This window comes from Gigantopelta aegis, chromosome 11 (genome assembly GCF_016097555.1).
Source record: "Gigantopelta aegis isolate Gae_Host chromosome 11, Gae_host_genome, whole genome shotgun sequence".
Lineage (NCBI taxonomy): Eukaryota > Metazoa > Mollusca > Gastropoda > Neomphalida > Peltospiridae > Gigantopelta > Gigantopelta aegis.
The window spans coordinates 22,524,305-22,536,114 of record NC_054709.1 but is presented as its reverse complement, the minus strand read 5'-3'; the positions used below and the strand labels follow the sequence as shown (position 1 = coordinate 22,536,114).

The 11,810-nt window shown below is 40.5% G+C and overlaps 1 protein-coding gene across 1 annotated transcript; it reads right to left on the bottom strand.

Moving 5' to 3' along the window:
- Positions 1-9,189: 9,189 nt before the first annotated feature.
- On the bottom strand, positions 9,190-10,654 carry LOC121385091. The gene is made up of 2 exons (XM_041515626.1): positions 9,655-10,654; positions 9,190-9,527 (listed from the first exon to the last, which is right to left on the bottom strand). The coding sequence occupies exons 1-2, from the start codon at positions 10,652-10,654 to the stop codon at positions 9,190-9,192; spliced, it is 1,338 nt and encodes a 445-aa protein (XP_041371560.1).
- Between the last annotated feature and the right edge of the window lie 1,156 nt (positions 10,655-11,810).

Here is an 11,810-nt window from a genome sequence, read left to right as displayed (position 1 = left end):
AGGGTTTTAATGAATGTTTGGCCATCTGTTAATCTAGTAAAGAAAAAAATAGTATCTTTAATGTTTTGATGGGTTGTATTTTGCATGGCAGCTATGGAATGCTGTAAAAACAGCAGTCCATAGGCCGTGGGATCTAGACTTCCAAAAAGTACCCTCCTCAATCCTACAATGTACTTTTTTGTTACTGCTTTAATTTTTTTAACACGGATTGGGAGGGAGGACCGTTCCTCTAGTGGACCGAACTGGTTGCTGGTGGGGATGTTAGAAACTATCTCACCTGTGCTGGACTCTAGATCGGTTTCCTCAACAACAAGAGAAGTATCCGGTAGTCTCTTTCTATTTTCTTTGCTGGGGGGTGGGGCCTGGGGGGTAGAGATATTCATAAATCCTGACTGTGTTCTAGTCTTCATGCTGTCGTTGTTACTTACCTGTTGAAGACTATCTCCGACTCTTTTCAGATGAGGGGGTGGGGTGGGTGGGGTGAGGGGGATCTGGGGGATTTTAACAAAGACTTACCATCAGACAGGGTGGGGGACTCCGATCGAGGGGGACTCCGATCGAGGAGTACCCCCCCCCCCCCCCCCGACTGACTCAATTCAATTTTAGTTCTTTTAAATTGGGAGTGCGGTGTAACGAGGATGGAGGAGTTAAGCCCTTCCCCAACCTCGGAACTGGATTCTGGATCCAAACTGTCTTTCTCCAGTGCAGTGTACAGACCCCCCGAGGTGTCAGACGGCAATTCTGAAATACCGCTGACATCCAAGGAGAGGTCCGACTTGGAGATACGGTTGGAAATATGCTGTGATATTTCCCGCCCCCCCCCCCCCCCCGGGGATGTTCCGTTGGCCACACTATAATTATTTGGCCTAATAGGTGCATCCCGGGGGTCGGGTGTATCAATTTTAGATTTCTTTTTTGCGGGAGTCGACGAGCTGGGTGGAAACCATGCAACGTTTGTATGTACTCACCTCCCTCCCCATTTCTAATGGAGCGATCGGCAATGGCGGAATTTACCGACTGTACGCCAGCTGTTATTTTTGACAAACTCTCGTTGAGCCGGTCAAATGCCCGGTCAACGGAGTTCTTTGGCTGAGACATTTTATACACAATCAATATTACTATAAGCTAATAAAATAAAGTAATTAGGGGGTCAATATTCGGTGAAAACAACGGTATCTGGCAATACGTGCTATCACGGAATATTGAGCACTTTGGCTACACGAGGTAAACAAACAATACAAAACAGGACGAAATAGCAAAATACAACAATTTAGACAAGGACAAAGACAAATAACACATTAACAGCTAACAACTTACACACAACATTTGTACTAAGCTCGGATATATATTTATAAACAAATAAATGTAGTTTAAATTAGGATGGCGACAAATTAAATTTATTTTCTTCAAGCTCCAAAAAATGTCAACCAGGACGGTTGACATTTTTTGGAGCTTGAAGAAAATAAATTTCCGGAAACTGCGATAACGACAAAGTTAGAGCACATTGATTTATTAATCATAGGGGATGTCAGACATTTGGTAATTCTGACAAATAGTTTTAGAGAAAAAACTCGCTACATTTTTACATTAGTAGCAACGGATCTTTTATATTTGTTTTCGGTATTCCAACTGAAAATGGTATTCGATGGAAATGACGAGCGAATATTCGAATACCAACTAAAGAACAACTGATTCATCAAACTGACGGACCTTTTTTTAATAGTTTGAAATGTGTAATTGACTTTTTAATGACCCCACAAAATTACGACAGAAAACAAATAAAAATCACAATGTAGTAGTGACAGGGAGCTAACCTCAAAATTATAAAAACTGAATTATAAATATCAAAATATGAAAGACACTAAACGAGTATGACCAAAACAAATATGTTACCAGAATTCATACAGAAAACCACCGGATCAAAAAACAAATTTGGGAGGGGGCGAGGGGGTTGGGGTGTTTTGTTTTTTTTTGGTAGGGTGTTTTTTGTTGTTAGAAAATGTAGCATTCTGACTGCTCAGCAGCCTCAGTTGTTAACGATTTCCAGACGCGCTTTAAACTGCAGACGCATTCGGATGAATTTATTTGACACCACTTCGACACATTACAGTATGCCACAAGAGGTCAGTGTACATACATGACAGGAACACCCACCAATACACAGTACATGACAGGAACACCCACCAATACACAATATCTATAGGTAGCAATGTACACCTGGGACATAATCAAAATAGCTACCGTAACCTCAATTCACAAGTTCACCAGACAAGATGGTTTTTGTTTTTTAAATAAATAAATAAAGGTTTTCCAATAAACAAACACATCATACTTTTGATTGAACAGCCCCCCCCCCCCCCCCCCACTTGTGAGCCCTTTTTTGACATTGTAACCAAAATCTGCTATATAGTTTGTACCCGATCCGTCAGTGCCCCCCCCCCCCCCCCCCCCCCCCCCACACACTCCCAAAGTCGTTCCTACGGGCCTGTTGAAAACACGCTAGGGTTAGTTCTATAATATTTTAAAATCAATGTTTCTGCCAAAGGGTAAAACGAGTATGGCGCCATACCCAAAATATTTTTTAAGTTAACTTTTTGACAAAATTAATTACTCTTATCATTGCTGTATAATTTTCTTAGCCCGAACCCTAAACTTAATCAATTTTCTTTCTAGAAAGAAGCCCCCCCCCCCCCCCCCCCCCCCCCCCCCTACCCTATGTTGACTGTGGTTGCATTCAATTGCATAGTGTCATACCCAAAAATATCTGTCTAGCAGAAACACTGAAAATATATTTTCTTTTACTGTTTTAAATATTTTGATTTTTACAGTTGAATAAATTATGGTGTTCATCTCCAAATCAGTATTACAAAGTTTACATAGCACGTCTTTTTTATAGAAATGTTGGGAATGTTAAACCATCTACCTGTTTATAGTGGTAATGCTACATTTGACGAAGGCAATTTAGTTATACAGTATCTATTTTGGTACAATAAGCTCGTCAAATAGGTTTCGAAGTATACTGGTGGCACCTAAGTCTGATGATTGAAGTAAATTAGTTCTAGAAACTGTAAAGAAATATCATTTCGATTTCTCAGCATGTATCTTCTCCAACTTGTGTGTGTGTGTGTGTGTACATGTATGCCAGTGTTGGATAGCACAGGATATGTTCTATGGCATATAAAGACATGGTTCTGGTACACTCCTTGTTGGTATTAATTTTTATAATATCATGTATTGGTGCTTCTTTTTGTTCATTTGTTTTTGGTGTAGTTATTTAAAAGCAGACTTATATCGAGTCGGACAGACTTACACCGATTCTTCGTGTAGTTGTGGATATAATTTCGAGAACAATTTTAATATTTTTCTGTTGATACATTTTATATGAAAGGCAAAGACGCACTCTGTAGAATTCATTGCAAAGATTTCAGCCAATAGATTTACTACCGGTTTTAAATGGTAAAAATGCTCTAAGTGAAGAAAATAAAGAAATATTTGTTCATGTACATAAGTATATAAATGAAACAAAACGTTTCCCTTAATTAGTAAATAATGTATGGATTTAAAAAAAAAATCATTTATATACATTATATACATGTGTACACACACACACACACACACACACACATATATATATATATATATATATATATATATATATATATATATATATATATATATATATATATATATATATTCTGTCTTTCTTTCTTTCTCTCTTTCAATAATATTTATTTGTGTTCATGTTTAAATTTCAAAAATACATTACTGTCGTAACATGTATGTATTATGGAGAAGGCCTAGTAAGTTGTGTAACCTCTGCCTAATACATATGTTCTTTTACAAATCAATAAAATGTTTCAATCAATATCATATATATATATATATATATATATATATATATATATATATAGATATAGATATAGATATAGATAGATATATATATATATATTGTAAAGCTTGATGATTGGGATCGGTACAGTCATACACGTGCTTTAAATTTGGTCTAGTACAAGTTCGATAAGTTTTTTCAACATCAAGTGTCAAATCCACGAGAATTGTTTGGGGGAAGCCCTGCGTTCTATGGGAATCCTCTGTGCGATTCTTATGCGGGCTAGCTGGAATCGCTTTATGATCCGATCGAAAAAAATCGTATGCGTTTCCGCGCGGGCGCCGGACGGAAATCGCATTAATGGAAACACTTACTATCAAAACAATGTTATGCGATATTTGACGAACCCGTACCCGGACCGCTATGTTTTCATTAACGCGGCTGCGGTCCGGGTGCGTCCGATTGCGGTGCGGGCGCTTGTGTTTGTTGTGTTTCCATTAATGCGGCTACCGACTGTGATTAGTCCAATCATGGAACCCAAGATGCAACAACTGCAACAACACGTATTGCTCTTATTGTTAGAAAAAGCCTATTATAAAAAAAAGAAAGAAAAAAAAAGGAGAAAAAAAAAAAAACAAACAACAACCAAACAAAAGGAAGCACCAGTGTTGGGTACATGATATTATAAAAATTACAACCAACCAGGGCCGTACCCTGATCAAAATCCTAGAGGGGCACTACTTTTTATAAGCAAATGAAACACTATATACATTAAACCCTGAGATGTGTATGCTATTTTCTGGAGTAAAAAAGAAGTGAGGTTCACATGAGGCAACCGCCCCCCCCCCCCCCCCTGGAGGGTACGGCCCTGCCAAAGTATATATATACTGAACAAAAAAAGAAACTTCCGATTTGTACATATGGTATTTGTTGTGTTAAAGAATTCATTGTGTAATGAAATTATATAGGTAGTATTAGCCTGTAGCTGTATTATCAGAATTCATGAATTTTATAGATTATTTTTGCACTGTTAATCGTCGACAACGTGAAATTCAATTTGCACATGCATGCATGGTTCGACATGTCCCGTGTAGTATTCGGTCAATTTGTTTTACTTGTCTTACTGACATTGTTGTCAAGTGAATGAAAACGCTTAAAAATTTGTAAAAAATTAACGTTTTTTACATTGTAGCATTTTTAGTATGCCAAGAATACCCAATAATTTACGCGAACGGGCGATTGGCATGCTTGATGCTGGCATGTCGACAGAAGACGTTGCAAGGCATGTTGGGAATTCTAGTCGAGCGATACGAAATCTTCGCGTAAGATTTCGAATGACAGGAAGCACCAACGACTTGCCACGTCGTGGACGTCCGCGTGTTACAACGCGTAGTCAAGACCGCTATATCATGAACACGCATTTGCGCAATCGATTCCAAACTGCCACTGCTACTGCTGCTAACACACCTGGGCTCCATAATAACCGAATCAGTGGGCAAACTGTTCGTAATCGTCTGCGGGAGAACGGTTAACATGCACGACGTCCTTACGTCGGATGCGTTTTAACGCAACGTCATCGTCTAAATCGTCTTAATTAGGCACGTGTACACACTCGTTGGATACGGCGACGCTGGAATACCGTTCTTTTTTCGGATGAATCCAGATTTTCTTTACAATGTGGTGATGGCAGGGTGCGCGTCTACCGTAGGAGAAATGAACGCTATGCTGACTGTTGTGTTCTTGAACGAGATCGTTTCGGGGGTTGGGGTTGTGTCATGGTCTGGGCAGCCATTACCCATGGTTATCGTTCACCACTAGTCGTCAATGATGGCAATTTAAATGCTCAACGTTACCGCGATGACATTCTCGCTCATCACGTCATTCCTCTGTCCCATAACAACGCCAACATCTCGATTTGTCAGCATGATAATGCCACCTCTCATACAGCTAGAGACACTGTAAATTTTCTAAGGACAAATAACATTGATTTCATTGATGACTGGCCCGCTGAAAGTCCTGATCTCAACCCCATCGAGCATGTCTGGGATAGTCTGGACAGACGATTGAGGCGTCGTCCCAACCCACCCGCTAACGTCAACGAACTTCGTCAAGCGCTCATTCAGGAATGGAACAATATTCCACAGGCAGAAATCAACACTTTAGTCAATTCAATGCGCCTGCGATGCACTGCAATGGTCAATTCAAGAGGTGGTCATACCCGTTATTAAGTGGGTGGGGTTTTTTTTAACCCCTACCACACTTGGTCAAAATTTCTCCCAGTTTCTGTTAACCTATGGCCATGATTTTTGCACCAAACGATGCATCATAGAACTCTTTAAACGCATATATAACAATTATTCCCCCGGTTTGTTTTCTTCAAGCAAAGCGGAAGTTTCTTATTTTGTTCAGTGCGTGTATATATATAGTATATAGTGGACTTGTCTAAACCGGACTCACTTCGTACCGTCGAAATAGTCCGGTTTACATAGAGGACCGGTTTAGACAGTTCATCCAGAGTTGTGGTTCTTGAATGATCAACAACTCGCGATCAACAATGACATTTGAAGCCATGGATGGTTAGGAAACACAGTCATACAAGCCAGACTTGCAATCGATTATTTCAGACATAAAAAATATACTTATAAATATAGGGACATTCCTGAGTTTGCTGCAATTTTTAAGATGTTATCGACTAACAGAGACTTTTTAACGATTGTAATTACATATCAAATATATTGTTGTGCATAAAATATTAATGGCTGGATATTAAATGTCTTTCTGTTTTGACTGTGGATTTGAATCAAATTCTTGTATTAATTTGACTTTAGTTTCTAACGAAAGTTCGATACGTTGCCGTTTTTTGGGTCGTTCCGCCATTATAAATGAAATAAGACAACACAAAATATACGTGCGACTCGCACCTATTTATACATACGTTAGGTTGACAAGTATAACTCGCCGAATTCATAACAGTGAAATCAGTTAAGTATCAACACACACACACATATTAATTCGGATCATCTAACGGCCTACCGCGCAATAAGAGTAAACTTCACACGAGTGCGATTACATTTTGTATTTGATCTTGTGACGGCGTCCTGATTACTTAGCAATTGACTATCATTGTTCAGCTCATTAAGCAGCCCGCCGTTCAGTCAATTACCAGTCCGGTGTAGACAGAGGTAATTAATGCATGAACGGTTCTTTCGTTCTTGATTTTTGATCCGGAGTCCGGAGTAGACAGAGTACGGATTAGGCAGAGATTTATACCTAAGAGATACACGGTAGCTGGACGGGGCTTTAGAAATGGACCGGTTTACGCAGAGATCCGGATTACACAGAATCCGGTTTAGACAGAGTCCACTGACGATCAAAAGAAAGTATACCAATTATTTTTTCAAATAATTAAAAACAACACAAAACACAAGTTGATGCAAATGAAAGTATAATAATTTGGCGATAAATAAACACGAGTATACTCAATAAAACCCATAAAATGATAATATCACAGTTCACAACAGCACTACGGGTGAAATGTGCGATTTCATAAAGGACCACTCATAACGAAGGTGAATAAATTTGACCACAAAGAACATGTTTCAATAGCGTGTGTGTCCACCATGGGCAAGTATGCAAGCATGGACCCGACGTCGGACAGATTTCCGTCAATGACAATAAGGTCTGCCCGCTGTTGGCCACAGATACCGCCCCAAACCATCACAGATCCACCACCAAACGGTTCAGTCTCCTGAACACAGCACGGAGCTGTTCTCTCTCCTGCACGTCGGTATATCCGAGTCCTGCCATCAGCTCTGAATAACTGGAACCTGCTCTCATCGGAAAAGAGTACACGTTGCCATTTCCGATGTTGCCAACGTTGAAACTGATGTGCCCAACGTAAACGTCGAAGTCGATGTTGCCTCGTCAATGTTATCCCTCTGAATGGTCAATAGGCCCTGATACCATGCTGTCGTAGTCGACGATGTACAGTGTGACAACTGATGACATGTCCAAGGCCAGTCGCTGCAGATGACGTCATAGTGAGGAATCTGTTACGTAAGTGTAAGATGCGGAGATGGCGATCCTCGTTGGCTGTTGTGAAACGGGGTCGTCCACTTCATGGTCTGTCTGCAGTCCTGCCAGTCACCCTGTAACGCTGTATCAACTCAGGATTCTTGCCACATGGGCATAACTCGCACCCAACTGCACCATACCAATAGCTATCTCTCTCTTTCTTCAGCAGTTAGCCTTGCCATGTTCTCTGGTGTTTTACTGTTGACTGAGGCATGTTCTAAGCAATGGCACCCTTTTTTACACCCTTATCTGCACGAGTATCATGTTTCTCGTGCAGTATAAATTTGATGAATAAACTAATTTTGCACGTGCGGCATCGCCCAAACACAGCAATGTGCGACTATTCGTCATTGATTGCATTATAACGAACAATACTGGAACCTATCTAACCTTCCATGAACGTGTATTGTGTTTATTTATAATAAAAATAATTGGTATACTTTCTTTTGATCGTCAGTCATATATATATATATATATATATATATATATATATATATATATATATATATATATGTGTGTGTGTGTGTGTATGTGTGTGCATGTATGTGTGCGTGTGTATGTGTGTGTGTCTGTCTGTATGTGTGTATGTATGTGTGTCTGTCTGTCTATGTGTGTGTGTGTGTGTGTCTGTATGTGTGTGTGTGTGTGTGTGTGTGTGTGTGTGTGTGTGTGTGTGTGTCTGTGTGTGTGTGTTTGTGTGTGTCTGTGTGTGTCGGTCTCTGTGTGTGTCTGTGTGTCTCTCTCTCTGTGTGTGTGTGTGTGTGTGTGTGCTGGGGATTTGTAGGGGAGACCGGGGCACAGTGGGACATTTTTCACTTAATGACTCCTAGTTCTGAATCTGCTTACATCCTCTAGATGTTTAAGCTATGTGATGAAAGCTATAGATGCTGGCTAAATATAATGCAAAGAACAGTGGCAGGGCTCTATTGTAATATGTCATAATCAGCGATTTTAAGGAGGGTGTCAAGGTGTCCCATTTTGCTCCACCCAGGGGTACAGTGAGACAGCATATGGTGTACAGTGGGACACCTTCCTGAGTACAGTACAACAACATCAGAACCAAAAATATAGCTGAAAAAGTGCTTTTATTAGTTGGAAACAGTAAATAAATAAAACGTTCAAAATAATAAAACATAATAGGCATACTGCCCAACCTCTTGAGTATTATGCTTAACTTAAAACAAATGTACTTAATCAACGTGAACTGGAATGAACAAATGAACTGTGAACACTATAAACTACTTCTAGTCCCATGCTGTCACAACCAGTTTTGTCTTCAGTCTAGCCTAAGCCAGTGACTTGTTGAATGGTGAAAGATCAACCTGGAATCTCAAGTATCTGCCCCCTTGCTCAACAGGTTCTGGTAGGACTGCCACAATGTCCTTGGCTTCAATATCAGACACGTCATCTATGATGGGAAAGTTGAATATGTAAGATCGCTTTGATGAACGCCTCATAAACATGATTTCGTATTCTACATCATCTTCAACAATGATAATTTCCTGGACCTCACCAGTGTAATGAATTTCTCTGTTTTTCTCTGTTTGGAACCTGACAAGTGCAAAGTCATCTTTCTTAAGGCGCTCACTGTGCCCCAAGGTCAGCTTCGGCAGGCCTAGATCTTCTGCCACATCATGATCCTCACTTTCAGTATGTGCCGTTGAATCTAATTTACTTATTTTTGAAACACTCACTGTCAGTCAGCAATTTTCGCTTCCCTTTGGCAGACCTACCAGTTTCAGTGCCCTTACCAGTTTTACTACCCCTTTTAAAAATATCAGCTTCAATTGCTTGTTTCACAGGAGTATCCGTTAGGATTTGTGTTTTGCCCTTTTTTCGTCCACCTGTTGTCTTTCTGGGTGGTGCCTTTGGTAATGGTGAAACTGCGTCGATAGTAACTGCTGATGTTGAAGGTGTTGGGCCTACTTCTGCTGGAGCAGTAGGCCTACCTCCAGAACTTCCTGGGCGCAAATCACTTGCATCGTCACGGTCATCGGGAGCTGCTGGCTGAACATCACCTGCATCTTCATGGTCTGTCACAGAAGATGGTGCAAATTCCTCATCATTGAATATATTTGAATCAAATGGAACAATACCAGAAACTTTAAATCCTGCAGTGATGTTTCGGGGGGTAAAAGCTATCGGGTATGCTTTACCAACCAATTCTGCAATAGCATGAATGTTAATTGTAGATCCAGGGTGGTTGTTCATGTAAGCATTTGCTGCCTGAGTGTAATAATGTTTAAAAGGTCCAAACACGCTACGGTCCAGCGGTTGTAACTTATGGCTGCAATGCGGCGGGAAAGTGAGTAACACGATTCCATTTTCCTTGGCAACATTCAATGCATTTATTGTGGTGTGGCTGTCATGGTTGTCCATTATGATCAAGACTGGATGGTCTTTGGAACAGCGGACATTCTTGATGAAATGATGTAGGAATACCACAAAGTTTTCTCCAGTCATCCAACCAGATGGATGGGCCACACCAACACTACCAGGAGGAGCGCCACGTAACATATGTTTCTTGAAGTTGACTCGTGGGAATACAAAGAGAGGCGGAATAGAGTTCCCACATGCATTTACACAGCAGAGCAAAGTAACGAGTGTGCCCCTCTCAGCAGAAGTTACTCTACCCACTTGCCTCTCCTGCTTTGGTGCAATGACTTTAACTTTGGCCATTTCCTTGACAGTTTTGCAGCCAGTCTCATCCAAGTTGTGTATATCTGCTGCTGCAAATTTGTATCGTTTCATAACGTCATCCAGGTTGGAGAAGAACAACCCCACGTTATGCCGATTAAAGCTTGTGGCTCTTGACAAACTTGTAGCCTCTGGTTTCCGCAACGACAGGTGTGAATGGCGTTTCAGGAATGCTGAGAACCAGTCTGGTCCTGCAGCCTTGTTTGCTGACCATGATTGTGGCCTACTGCCATGGCATATTGATAGGCTAGCATCCGGCACTGCATTGGTTTTAAGCCATAGCACATTGCTGCCGCTTTAACTAGATAGTCAGCAATATTATTTTCCTGTTCTTTTGTAAAGACAGAATGAACATTATATTGTGGCTCATAATGTTCAATAGTTCCCGCATTTACTTTTTGAACATATCTATGTAGTGTTGCTTTCTTAATTCCTGATTCGTTAGCAGCTATTCGTATGTTTTTACCATCTAAAATGACCGTATCAACAGCAGCCCTCATTTACTCTGCCGTAAACTGGGCAATTTTCCTATCAGGCCTCTTACGGACCATGACAACAGCTGAAATGTAAAATGGAGATGCTTTTAAGATCAATCGCAACATAAACTAGGCCTAAAGGTTTTTCAGGCCTAATCATACAGACAGGAGGTTAATTTAAGCTCAGTAGTATAACAATTAGTTTAAAATGCCATTCTAAGGAGGGTGTATATCATGTTGGGACACTATACTGTACTATGGGGCACAGTGGGACATGTCCCACTGTGCCCTGGCTGCAATGTCCCACTGTGCCCCAAACTGTTTTTTTGTTTTTTTAATCAATTCACCAACAATGCTGTGTACATGTACACTCCAATTGCTCCGATAAATTTTAGGCCCAGAACCAGGCCTATTGCGTCATGCATAATTAAACTTTGCACCATACAGGTGCTCAGTACAATCACATTTTGTATAACTTACCTAACATTTACTTTGCGAGGTAAAAATCAGTTTATTTGGGCTGAAACAAAAGCCCATGTAAATGGCTTCCTAAGATTTTAGCCAACATGTGGGTAATCCCATAATGCATTATAGGTGATGTCATCAGGGAATTCCCTCGACGTACTTTTGAGAACACTGGGTTATCTCACTGTGCCCCATGTCCCACTGTGCCCCGGTCTCCCCAATAGTTATAAATGCGCTTTAAATATGGTCTAGTACAAGTTTTGAACATC